The sequence below is a fragment of the Amphibalanus amphitrite genome, unplaced genomic scaffold (assembly GCF_019059575.1).
Source record: "Amphibalanus amphitrite isolate SeventyFive unplaced genomic scaffold, NRLGWU_Aamphi_draft 000137F_arrow, whole genome shotgun sequence".
In the NCBI taxonomy this organism is placed as follows: domain Eukaryota; kingdom Metazoa; phylum Arthropoda; class Thecostraca; order Balanomorpha; family Balanidae; genus Amphibalanus; species Amphibalanus amphitrite.
This window is the reverse complement of record NW_024881632.1, coordinates 937,604-950,854: the sequence shown is the minus strand read 5'-3', so window position 1 is coordinate 950,854 and position 13,251 is coordinate 937,604. Positions and strand designations below refer to the sequence as shown.

Genomic DNA, 13,251 nt, shown 5'->3' with positions numbered 1-13,251 from the left:
AATGTGCGGTTTTACCAATCTCAACGGATGGCTTTGACTGCCAATTTTTTTAATGTGGTGTGATCGAAAAGAAGACGTCAATAGATAAAGTTGCAGCTGCATACAACGATACAGGTTAGCAACATTCAAAGTTTCATTGTGGTCTGGCTAATCATTCCCAAGCTTCAGAAGCATAACATTCCCAGGACTGAAACCGCACATTACTTATGCTGTGGACCGTACATCGAGGGAGAGCGGGAGTGATACTTACTACTACCACGTGGTCTGGTACGACCCCCACCAAACACGATTTGGTAGCACTGTAATGACGCCTGCTGGGCGTGAAGTTTTCCCTTCACCATAGGGTTTACACACAAATTGGTCAAAGTTTGAGCCAGGATATACTAGTCTAAAAATGCAAAAAACGAACAAATTTTGGCATCAATAGATTCAGCATTTCATCGTGTGCCTCAAACCGTAAGTTGAAAAGATGCTTTCTGAGCACATAATCTGGTAGCAATCACGTGACCTGCTATAAGCAGCTTATCGATAATTTACAAACATAATTATTAAAATGCTGCTTTAAACAACATTAATCATACATTTTGAGCTTTCAGTACTTTAAATAAGGTCAAAACATCGCAAAACACAAAAGTTAATACAATAGTCACGTGGGTGTCAGGAAATGTCACAGGTGCGTCAAATTTGTGACTGGGGCTTTACTTTCAAACATCGGATCTACCTGTTTCTTATAGGTATCTTGGTCTGGTACATCGAGGGAGAGCGGGTCAGTGACGGCACGCTTATTTTGTATTTGTTTGTTGATACCTACTACCTAAGTTCCGGAAAGTATGAACGTCTGACCACTTCATACAGCTTGGTATATGTCTCCTGCGGCAAGGTAAGTCTGCGATCTTCAAAACAAAAATCATGGGTGGTGTCAGAAACTTCACATACTTGTGCTTGGCTCCTAAGATTTAGCCCAGTTAGACCTCAGTGGATCTCCCAGAAATCGTCAAGTCCTGACAATATCAATTAGTCATAGCTTAGCCATCCCGAAGTTTCAAGGAGAGTGACCACAATCTACGAGTCCCAGATTGACGAATTTGTATTCGGATATCGCACTTGGACAGTTGGCCTTTTGAACCTTGACCGTCGTTTCTTATCGTATTTCTCGCCGCTTGCCTCCCAAGCTGGGCCGGTCCTTATTCACAGGTCTCAGAGTGGACGCAGTTGGTAGTCACTAATCCTTTTTTATTCTATTTTTAAGTTTATTGATTACACATTCACCATGTTAATAGGAGCAGGGTAGTGATAGAATGATGGCATGACGATGATTTCTGGGCCCATGCGGCCAGACCGGGACGGGACGATGCTCTCAAGTTAGTGCCGTCCCGGCCCCGGGAAGAGTTGGGGGACACCTCCCCGGCAAGACAGTCACTTATCACTTGTCACTGAATGCAGGAGATTTCTTAATTATTCACTGCCCAACCATCGGAGTCCTGACAATTGCCTTCGGAATCAACACCAATTTGATGCGAACAGCCCAAACCCTGTCGTTATTTTCTGTGCCGCCGCCCCTTGACGGAGGGCGTCATAACACTGCATTGCTGCCGCCTCGGTCCGGGGAGCCCTCGCTCTATCCGGGGTCCCTCGCTCGTTCCTCGGCAGCTCGCGGCCGACTCTGCCCGCCCGGTGGTCTCCTCCGCCGGCCAGCTACGTGAGCCGTCGTCCAGCGATGATAATCCCAAGCGGACCACTCCCCTGGGCCCGGCCATAAAACGGTTATGGTCTAATGGAAACTAATGGCCGTTAAACATGGGCTCTCTGAAATCTGTGCAATGGCCATGCGTTGAACCGCGCAAGATGAACAGAAGCTCTATTTCTCTGAACGTTAAAAAGCCTTGCAGGTTCTTATACTTACACTGCTTTCTTAGGCTCTATTCTATTGTCAAGTATTCACAAGCTTTATTGAGAAATGCATTTGATGCGGCATGCGTTGACCAAGCGCATACCTACTGATAGTAATTGAACAAGATTACAACAAAATGAATATATGTCTTACATGCAGAACGCGGTTTAAGTGACATGACATCTACATGCGCTGGTCATTGGCGTTTTAACATATCCCACCGCAAGAATTTAAATTGGTGCTTGTGATTGTTACCATTACTTCTAGTCAGTTATGTTCCTATACAGCAAATAAATACAATGTTGCCATAGCCTGGCCCCAGAAATAGCTGCTAAAGGACTTCAGGTCGACTGGTGACCGGAATCGTTCTGCTATAAATCGCAGCCTTAACACCGTCTCGGAAAAATACATAGCTGATGCCACCGAAAGGCCGTTGGCTGAATTTAGCCACGCACTTGACGTGTTATTACATATCACATCAGAACGGGGCATTGTTTTGAGGTTGTCGGGCCATCTTGCTGGCAAGACGCCGCCTGACAAAGACTAATTGGAACAGCTCCTCAGTGATATAAGCGCAACTTTGGTGATTAGATCGAGTTGCTGCGGGGCTAAGCTTTGGCCAGAACAACAGTCCAGGGTTATTAATGCATGGCGATTCAAAGAAACTAAATGCTGCCCAATCATGGCTATTAAACGATGACTTATTAGTTTGGGCTAAATGTATGTATGTACCTACGGTATGATCATTTTGAAGAAAAAATGTTTGAGCCGTTTGTCTGATACCGCACATTTTGCATTGATCATTTCAGTCATGCCATACCTATGCCAAGTGCAATGAAAAAAAAAAAAAAAAACATGACAGATTTCATCAGTCTTCATTTTTCGTGAATTTTCCCCTCGTCGTGACAGAATATCACCAGAGAACCTCTGGGGCGATAGACTCTGCTCGCGCCCTGCCGCAGATCTGATTTGGGCACTCGTTTGACTTCTGAACCGGCTCATTACCATGTCGTGATTTATGACATCCCCGGCCCCGACAGGTCACGGCGGAAACGACGGCTCGTTTGTGGTCCATGTCGCCTTTATAGTCGTCGACAAATGATCAATGACGGCCGCCGGCGGTGACGGAAGACGACGTTTTCCAGGAATCGCATAAAACGCCGTGGCCAGGACCCGTGCGGTCAGAATGGGTCACGCGGCCGACGCTGGCCGTCACACCCTACATAGTACTGACTTCCCTTCCATATCCCCGCTCCACTCTGACTCAAACCACCCAGAATCAACCTATCCTGACCCTTTAGCAACCCGATATGACCCGGTACTAAATTCACTGTCGTTTGATTGTGAGATTTGCATTACCTTGTATCACCCGCGCTAACCCTTTATCATCCCATACCGACCCTACACATATCACCCCACTCTGACGCCACACTAACTCTGCCTACATCTGACCCGCAGGCGCACCCGGGCCTGGTGACAGAGTTCCCCCGCTCGGTCGGTCCCGGCGGTGTGGTGGTGGTCACCAAACAGCTACGGCTGACGCTGCTCGACCGGCACCTGGCCGCCACCGGCAGACTCAAAATCAAGGTACTCGCCTGAGAAATCGATATCTCGATTGCTATGGTTGTGTATAGGATGAGAGAGGGAGCTTGAGCTTCCAAAACAATCTTCGAAAACGCCTGTGAGCGATGCTCCGGGGTCCCATTCTAATACAGCCTTGTATTTGTTTCAGTGCACTGCCTCGCTGGAAAACATCTACTGGAGGAGCCACGAGCGGCACGTGCACGAGCACGTGGAGGCTCGGCCGGCACGTGTCACCGGTAGACATATCCGCAGTAAGTCGCCCTCTGCGCGCAGCCTTCGGGTAACAGTTCATATCCCGCACTGGAGATCCTTACTAATCTTACCCAGAGGGCTGACCAGCACTGCAGTATACTGGGCACGCGTCACCTTGAGGCGCAATGTGTCCCGAGTGCATTAGGCCGGACATGCACGTACCGACATCAGAACCACTGAGAGGCGTGCGGCGACTCAGAGCGGCAGTATCTCAACGGCTCACAACGGCAGTATCTCAGCGGGCTCAAAACGGGTAGTACCTCATGGCACAGAACAGCATTAATTATCTCAGCGGCTCAGAACGGCAGTATCTTCCGGCTCAGAACGGGCAGTACCTATCTCCTGGCTCAGAGCGTCAGCATCTCCTGGCTCAGAGCGGCAGTATCTCCCGGCTCACAGTGGCAGTATCTCGGCGGCTCAGAGCGGCAGTATCTTCTGGCTCAGAGTAGTAGTATTTCTGCGGCTCAGAGCGACAGTATCTCCCGGCTCAGAGCGACAGTATCTCCCGGCTCAGAGCGGCAGCATCTCCTGACTCAGAGCGGCAGAATTTCCCGGGTTAGAGCGGCACTATCTCCCGGCTCACAGTGCCAGTATCTCGGCGGACCAGAGCGGTAGTATTTCTGCGGCTCAGTGCGGCAGTATCTTAGCGGCTCAGAGCGGTAGTATCTCAGCATGGTTCAAAGCGGGTATATACCGCAGTGGCTCAGAGCGGCAGCATCTCCTGACTCAGAGTAGCAGTATCCCCTGGCTCAGAGCGGCAGTATCTTGGCGGCTCAGAGCGGGCAGCGGCAGTATCTCCCGGCTCAAAACGGCAGTATCTCAGCGGCTCAAAACGGCAGTATCTCGGCGGCTCAAAACGGCAGTATCTCGGCGGCTCAGAGCGGCAGTGCCTCCGCTGTTCATGGAGCGGCTGCCCACGGCCCGCCGCCCTCTCAGAGGGAGCAGTGCGGCCAAATGGACCGACCCCCGCCGGGCCGGTGATGCCTGGGAGGGTTCATTGAGGACGGCGCTGCGGCAGATGGGCCCAGTGGGGTGCCGGTGTGCTGGAGACGGCCGGCCGACCAGTGCCGCCCGCACGACAGACGAGAACTGAGGTCATTAGGAGTTGAGCGCTACTCTGATGCACTTAGCGCAGAGCGTTCATGCGTGGAATGTCGCCATGGTTTGCGATTGACGTCGACGCATGGGATTGCGCTAGGCTTTAGGATGAAAATATCATCGGGCTTAATATCGTGACTACGCTACTTTAACCCGAACATATCATGAACTTGAGGAACTGCGATAAACTCGGCTTGGACAAGGATTATATAATTTGGCTGAGCTTATAAGGAAACCTAACTACATATGTACAGGCATAACCAACTCTAATGACAGTGCAAGGAGAAATGACCTGCAGTCATGGCCAGCCCAAAACTACCTTTAATTTGTATCACTATAAGTTATGCGTACCGTTTTCTTTTTAACTGTTACGCACATTATTTACTGAAATGAACGTTTCAAGCAAGCGCCTTTTATCGCACCACTCGGCGATAATTGGCGATATATAGATGCGCGAGTGGTGACGAACGATACTCTTCGCCACATTGACAGATTAATTTTCTTGGTGAGCGCATCAACGATCGCATAAAGCTCAGTTAATTCCGCTAGTTAGTTATGAAGCAGAGATAAATCAAAGCCAAATTAGATCGATAGAATAACCGATGACGGCCAAGTAAGCATAATAGTCAGGGGAAGGAGGCCCAACTTTGGGCCGAATAACGCAAAATTGGGTAGAGCTTAGCAAAGGGTGGTTTCTGGGACAAAAATGACCGCTGAATCCGAATCTGACCGGTGCGCACCTCTAACTAATGTTGCACCACTTCCAGAGCACGTGCAACTGCGTGGTTCATCTTTTTTGGAGAATGGTACCTTTTTAATGAATTGCAGTGTAACGTCGTTGATATTTGAGATATTGTTTTGAGATTTTGTCCCTGTGCTACAAACACATGGCGTAATTGAAAGCTGAAGTTTTGCAATGTTCGGGCAGCCGATGACGTCACCGTGACGTCATTTACCTATAAATGGGTTGAAAAAGTCGTCTTGTCCTTAAAGCATTTAACTTTATTCCCGTCGTATGCAAATCAGGGAAGGGAAAATAATCAAACATGATCTATGAACATTTCTGAGTCGGATCATGCTAAAATCGTTTTTGCAGAGGTACATGTGAGTCACATTGAGAACGTGACAGTCCAAGTCACCACCTGACAAATTTGGTCAAATTGGATGAAGTAGTACAGCAGATTGATGAATCACGTGAAATAGGATATTTTTATATCATTTTTACCGTGTTCTGGCGCTGCGACGGCATTTAAATCCAAATACTGTTGTCGTTGAATTGACTAAATATCGTTCCTTTGGTCTTATTTATAGTTCAAATTGTATAATTTTTTATTTATTTCAAGTAAATATCCATTCTTATGAATAACGGAAAGTCAGCGTGGGTTCAGCTTAGTCGTTACGTGCGTTTGGCTAGCGATAAAAAAAAAGATCCAGAATTGTGCTTGTCATGAAGACTGGGAAAGAAAATAAGAAGCTGTGGTTTATCAAAAAGGGCAAAAATCACCTTTGTAAGAAAGTGAAATACCTTAGATATTTGAGGCAAACAATCCAAGATCGAAGCGAGACCACACGATTGACGATGCAGGAACAAAACAGTACCTACAAAAATGATCTGAAACCGAATCAACCGAATGGAATGCCTCCTCATAAACCTGTTTTGTGTGAAGTGCATTTTCTTGGGACTACATTGCAATTGCAAGTGAAAATTCATTTGTATCAAAGGAGCATGGATTAGTGATTGCCCTATAAAGCTGAAGCTTGGTGACACCTTCAACATGCATGCGGCTCGACACCATCAGATGCTCTTGGAACACACATGGAACCGTTTTAGACAAAGCGGCCCTGGTGGCGCAGTCGGTTAAGGCGTCGACCCGCGGTGCGGGTGGTGCCGGGTTTCGGGTTCGATTCCCGGTTCCGCCCGTTCCGCGGGCGTCGTCCCCGGCTGTGTCACCTGGGGCCGTATTCACGTCGATCATTTTCGTAAGAATTTTCTTAAGTTTGACCTACTTCTTAAGTAAATTTTTTTTAATCACGTGAGCTCCGTTGATAAAAACTTAAGAAGTGTCGACGTGAATACCAAATTATACTTACGAAAGAAAATCGACTTACGAAGTCGACGTGAATACGGCCCCAGGTGTGGGGTAGGCTCCCACTTCAGCCGTAGCCTGGGGGGTGGGGGAACAAGGGCCAGGAGGAGGAGGAGCCCTCCTGTAATTGGGCCACAAGTGCCCGTTGGAGGGAGGCCTGAATAAAAAAAGCTGCAGAATGCAGATTGATGATGACAGTCGCGACGAGCTGAATATGGAGCTCTCCCAACTCGCCCGTCTGAGTCCAAAAGAGATTGAATAGTACCAGCATGCGGCTGCTGGAGAAGGGAGAGCTGGAGCTGGCAGTACGGGCCAAGGAGCTGGCAGGCCGGGAGTATGGACGCCTGACGCGACTCCCTCCGGACGATCCCGCTCGGAAGCTCATTGATAAGACACCGCCACCTAGACTACATTACAGAGCCCACCTTCATTGGATGCGGAAGAAACAGGAAGCCCAGGAGGTGGGAGTGCCGGCGCCGTCGCCGCCAGATGAGGACGTTGCTGGCCTCCAGCATCGACCCTGTTTCCGACGAGTGGGGAAGTGGTTGTGCGAGGAAGCTGGACTGGGTGGAGTGCCCGTAGCCCCACTAACCCTGCACCAGGGAGAACCGCCGTGGAAGCAGTACAACACCAACGTCCACCTCGGCTTACAGCTTCCGAAACCTATCAAGAGGACTGACCCACCAGAATTACGGAAGACTGCAACCCTGAAGGCCCTGGCCGCCTACCCAAATCAAGACCTCACAATCTGGTCTGATGGCTCTGCCCTAGACGGTACCAAGAAAGGCGGCGGAGGAGCCCTCCTCGAACTGCACCGTGAGGGACGCAAGATCAAATGTACCATACCGGCAGAAGTCGTATGCAGCAGCATGCAGGCGGAGCTGGCGGCGATGTCGGAGGCGTTAAAATGTTTCCTGGGACTGCACGCTCGCTGCCATTCGCTCTGTCCTGCTCTGCTCGGACTCCCTGTCTGGCCTCCAACTGCTCAGCCGAGGCCCAGCAGCGCAGGAATCGGCCCTGACACAGGGCATCTGGATTCTCCTGCACTCTGCCGCGGCCGGGGGCAGAGCTATCAGTCTCCAGTGGATCCCGGGCCACGCGGGGGTCGAGGGTAATAAAGAAGCGGACCGCCTAGCAAACATCGCGGCAACATCAGGCGACCAGCGTCGGATCCCAGTTGACCTGGCCTGTGCGCGCATCGCCATCAGACACTGGGCCGGCCGGCTCACCCTCGATCGCTCCAAGCATCAACCACATCCGGAGAACACCCCTGGCCACGACGACCTCGACCGATGGGGACAGACCACTGTCTCGCAGATCCGCAGCGGCTGCTCACCCCTGGTCCGAGCCACACTCTTCAGGATTGGCCTGGCCACCAGCTCTCTCTGCGGACAGTGCAGCGAAGAGGACACGGTCGTGCACCTGCTATGCGAGTGCCTGGCCGCGCAAGAACGCGAACCTGGCTCTTGGGGCCGCTCCCCACCCTCTAGGATGTGCTCTCGGGGCCGGCTAAATACGTCACAGAGTTCCTCGACCGAGTGGGGCGGATCACGCCACCTGTGGACCAGCCCCGGTGCGCCGCGCCCTAGGGCACGGCCGGCAGTGCGCGGAAGAAGAAGGGAGAGCCGGCTGACGCACCGGAACAGGTGCATCTATCCGAGTCCTGCGTCAGAACGACCAGTCGCTCTGCTCCGTCGACCTGGCCGGCGACTTCACGTACCGACTGGTTGGCGTCGTACAACTTAACGGCGGTGCCAAGCACTCGGGATACTACCTATGTGCGTATGCCGCGTGGCGTGTACTGTACAGAATGGGACGGAACATATTGTATCATCACGACCAGACGCGTCCGCTGGATGGACGAGGCAGACGTCCTGGGCGAAGGCCACCGCCCAGGGTGCACAGAGTCACCGTGCCGGCGGCCGGCAGCCAAACGCCTCCTGATAGTAGCCGTGCTACATTATGTGTGTTCGCCTGTGCATGTGTGTGTATACCTATGTATTTACCAAAAGAGATAAATACAACCAACCAGAATCAAATTCTCTTCGGTTAGTAGTTACGTGTTCTTCAATGCTCGGGTATGTGACGCCTAAGAACATGAATTACCACAAGACATTGATAAGAACTTGGGACATAACACATGTGAAACCCTCTGTGACGAAATTTACGCCCACCTTATTAGGTACGTATGCCAACATAATAAACTAAAACTACGCCTGTAAAGAACACATCTAATTCTAAAATCTCGCAAGCATACAATGCCTTACGAATGCTTTGCGGCGCCAACACATATATGTATGAACGACTTCTATACCTTACTTTGAATTTCGTCATGTGGCGTCCTGAAAACGTCATCAGCAATTTTTCAGCTATAGCTTTTGATCAAACCACATAAGAACAATGAAAGCATTTTCCATGCGATTATCTTGATAATCGGCCAAAGCGATTGGTAAACTACATGACCATTTCCAGTCAGGTCATAACCTTTACTAGCGTGATAATCGACCTGAGCCCATGAACTGCGGTAAAATATAATCTTAACCAATCAAAGCCAATTTGCATACTTAAGAGAGTTTAGCGTAGTGAGGAAAATCATATTGATGATTATCAGCATATTTTTAATTGACCGAATCCTCAATGTAATCTGAATAAAATGACAAATAGCAAAAATTCGGGTATATTCGATCACAGATCTTTGTCAACAAAGATCTGTGATCGAATATACCCGAATTTTTGCTATTTGTCATTTTATTCAGATTACATTGAGGATTCGGTCAATTAAAAATATGCCAATTTGCATACTATTCGATGCGTCTCGGTGAGAGAATCACAACGATGGTAAAATGGACGACATGCAAGCATTGTATCAAAAGTTATTGCACAAAAACTATTTGGGGTAAAAACGCACGCTCCGCGGATTTCGCCCCCTGTAGGCCAAAATGGTACCTCCATCCAGACGATTTTTACTTTTTGCAACGGGGAGATATTTTCTGAGCATGCTCAATGCATTTTAAACCCGCCAATGAGCGTATCCTGTGAATAAAGTTAAATGTTTTGTTGTCACATCTCATTTTCTCGTCAATTTACGAATAAATGACGTCACAGTGACGTCATAGATTGTCTGCGATATGCGTTAACTAAAATTTTCATTTATGCAATGAACTTTAACTATAATATTAAAGTTTTGGAATACAACACAACTACACGACAAGTTTTATTTTAAAATATATAAAAAGGGAACCATTCTTCAAAAAAGAAGAACTGCGCAGTTGCACGTGCTCTGGAAGTGGTGCAACATTAGTTAGAGGTGCGCACCGGTCAGATTCGGGTTCAGCGGTCATTTTTGTCCCAGAAACCACCCTTTGCTAAGCTCTACCCAATTTTGCGTTATTCGGCCCAAAATTGGGCCTCCTTCCCCTGACTATAAGAAACTATTGGCTATTTTGTTCATAATCGCACATGGGTGAAAGGTACATACCCGCGTTTGTGCTGTAACTCATATACGAACACCCTGTCACGAGCCCAGACTCACTGGCTCGCCATTGACTCACCACCCCTTTGTCTCCGCAGACGAGGCCGGCGCACTGAGCGTGTGGCAAAAGTGGCGCGTTGTTGCGGCCGCCAGCTCGCTGCTGCTTCACCAGTCAGTCTGGAGGTGACCGCCCGCTGACCGAGGATGTCCGGAGCGTTCCCCGCTGGAGGAACCAGGGCCAGACGACCGAGGGGGTTCATAGGGTCCCCTCCAGCAGGAGCCGGAACTAACTACCGATCGGTGAAATACTGACCAGCGATAAAGCGCCGGCAGAGAGTGAGCGCCCTGAAGGGCAAAGGAACTGAGAGTGAAAAATGAGAACCCTGGAGTAGAGAGCGAACACCCTGAAGGGCGGCGAACTGAGAATGAGAACTGAGAACCCTGGAGAATAGAGCGAGCACCCTGAAGGGCAGGGGAACTGAGAGTGATTGTGCTGGGGGGCAAAAACTCTGTATTCTGGGTGAACAGGGAGTGAAAATCCTGTGGGGTGAGTGAGCTAGGAGCGAATGTACTACATCGAGAATGACTCAGCCTTGTAAATACCGCTCATTTGTATGGTGCCGAGCGTGGTGAGGTCGCGTTGTCAGCCTGCGCTCTCGCACAGACCCAAGTGACTGGTATACAGTGGCCGCTCTGCGCTATGAAAACAGCCGTGTGGGACTGGCAGTATGAAAATCGCTTATCGTGCGCCGGCATCCCGCATTTTCGTATTTACCGACGTGCGTGGTGATGAGGGCTGCCTGTGTACAGTTGGCGTTTGCCCAACTTTTATATGTAACCATGTACCCATCTGCTATGCATGATGCTGGATAACAAAATATAAATGCTTATAAGCTTCAGGTATGACAAGGCTAACGTTTCAGGTCAAAACTGCAATTGGAATATGCCCAGAAAAACAAGAACTACATGACTTATGTTTTATACCATGGTCATATCTGTTCCACATTGTGCTATAAAGTATATGTAGGCTAAGAAATTAATGTAAAAAGAGCTAATTAGATAAATAAAAGAAGTTGACCTTTTCCTCGACATCAAAAATGTAAAAAGCCGAATAATATATTAAAAAAAAAAACGGTGAGCTTTCGGCCACTGGCCTTTATCAAACCAACGTGATAACAATGTTAAAAGACGATCCTGTGAATAATCTGTCTGCCATTTTCACAGGATTATTCACAGATTTGGCGTCACAGATTTGGCGTCAGGATTATTCACAGATTATTCACAGGATCGTCTTTTACCATTGTTATCACGTTGGTTTGATAAAGGCCAGTGGCCGAAAGCTCACCGTTTTTTTTTTTAATATATTATTCGGCTTTTTACATTTTTGATGTCGAGGAAAAGGTCAACTTCTTTTATTTATCTAATTATATTCAATATGTTCCTCGCTCGAGCACTTAGTAATATTACCAATAAAAAGAGCTAAGGTCAAAAGTAGCTCGCAATATGCATTTGAAACTACATTTACCGTCTCTGTAATATGGAAAGTTAAAATAGGAATTCGGGATGAAATAGGTACGATAGGCGTTATCGCAAGTGTATTCGCGGCCATTGGGGCGACGTAAGAAAAGAAGAAAACAACTGCCCCAAGAACTTTAAATTATCAGTTAGCATGCATCTTTTCCTTGATCTGTAGAGAATTTACCATTAATTGCTAGAGAAAATTGCATTTAAAATCTTCCATCTATGTTTTTTTTCATTGTTTGCACAATATGTTTTTTTTTAAGCTAGAAACACTAATTAGAAATAGTTCCCGCATCATCAAGAACAATAGGGAAGGCTTGAAGTGAATACAATAATCTTAACGGTGTTGTAATCTATGTGAAGACACTTCTAAAATTGCCTGTAGAAATATTGAAGGCAAAAGTTCAACTTTTTCACAAGACGGATGTCTATAAACCTATTCAACGTGTGACAACTCAGCCGGTATTTCGTCGCTTACAGCCCAGCTTTCCCTAGTGACCGATAGAGGCGCTGCTATCGATGTCCGCCCGTGCCGCCTAACGAGGTATCATATATAAAATCATGTTAACATCTTTTTTTTTAATATGAGATCTCTACCTACTGTTGTATCATAGTGCATTTCGCTATCCTATTACTATCGTAAAAAACAGCAAATCATATATACAAATTGAGTGCCGTATTGGACGAAATCTTAGCATCCATAATTCAGTTTTCTTGGCTTGGCGTTACGCAAGTTCCGAATACATGGGAACCAGAATGATCCAAATAATGGTTGTTTTATATCTTGGCACACGTTTACTTTTAATCGGTTCCATACTATTGTCTTCAGGACCACATTAGGCTCTGTCATAGCGTACAACGGACGAGGACACTCTATCGTGCATACGGCATCAAATTACATAATATTTTAGACGTTACGCATGTGTAAGATTGAAACGGCTTCCAGCAGACTGGCGATAAGACACATTTACCTTTTGTATTATGTTCTAAACTATTATGAAATGTGTTTTCAATACACGGTTTATAAGTTTAACATCGTGTGCTTCAAACAGTCCATAGTAGTTAAAGCTCCTTATTCAGATGGACACAGAAAAGTAGGATAGGTATCATAGATCGGTATGGATGTTTAAATGAATAATGTCATCGATACAAAATCAGCCAACTGTGGTCAGTTTTTTTTTTGTTAGTTTTTTATCTTGTTTAGAAGATAAAATGTTTTTATTTAGTGTAAAAGCGTTCGAATTATAGGCTTTGTTATTGGTGATTTGGTAAAATTTTTGTTAGTTTTGACTTTGATCAGTGACCAAACTGTCCTGATTGGACTCTGGCTCAGAGGCGCGGGGTCG

General features: G+C 47.5%; 1 protein-coding gene across 1 annotated transcript in view; it reads left to right on the top strand.

The window, feature by feature from the left end:
- Window positions 1-11,283, top strand: part of LOC122382312 — a 41,836-nt gene extending 30,553 nt beyond the window's left edge. Inside the window, exons 5-7 of the mRNA XM_043367487.1 lie at window positions 3,350-3,478; window positions 3,624-3,726; window positions 10,483-11,283. Coding sequence (XP_043223422.1) covers window positions 3,350-3,478; window positions 3,624-3,726; window positions 10,483-10,571 — 321 coding nt within the window. The 3' untranslated portion in view covers window positions 10,572-11,283. The remainder of the gene's footprint in view (window positions 1-3,349; window positions 3,479-3,623; window positions 3,727-10,482) is intronic.
- Window positions 11,284-13,251: the final 1,968 nt, after the last annotated feature.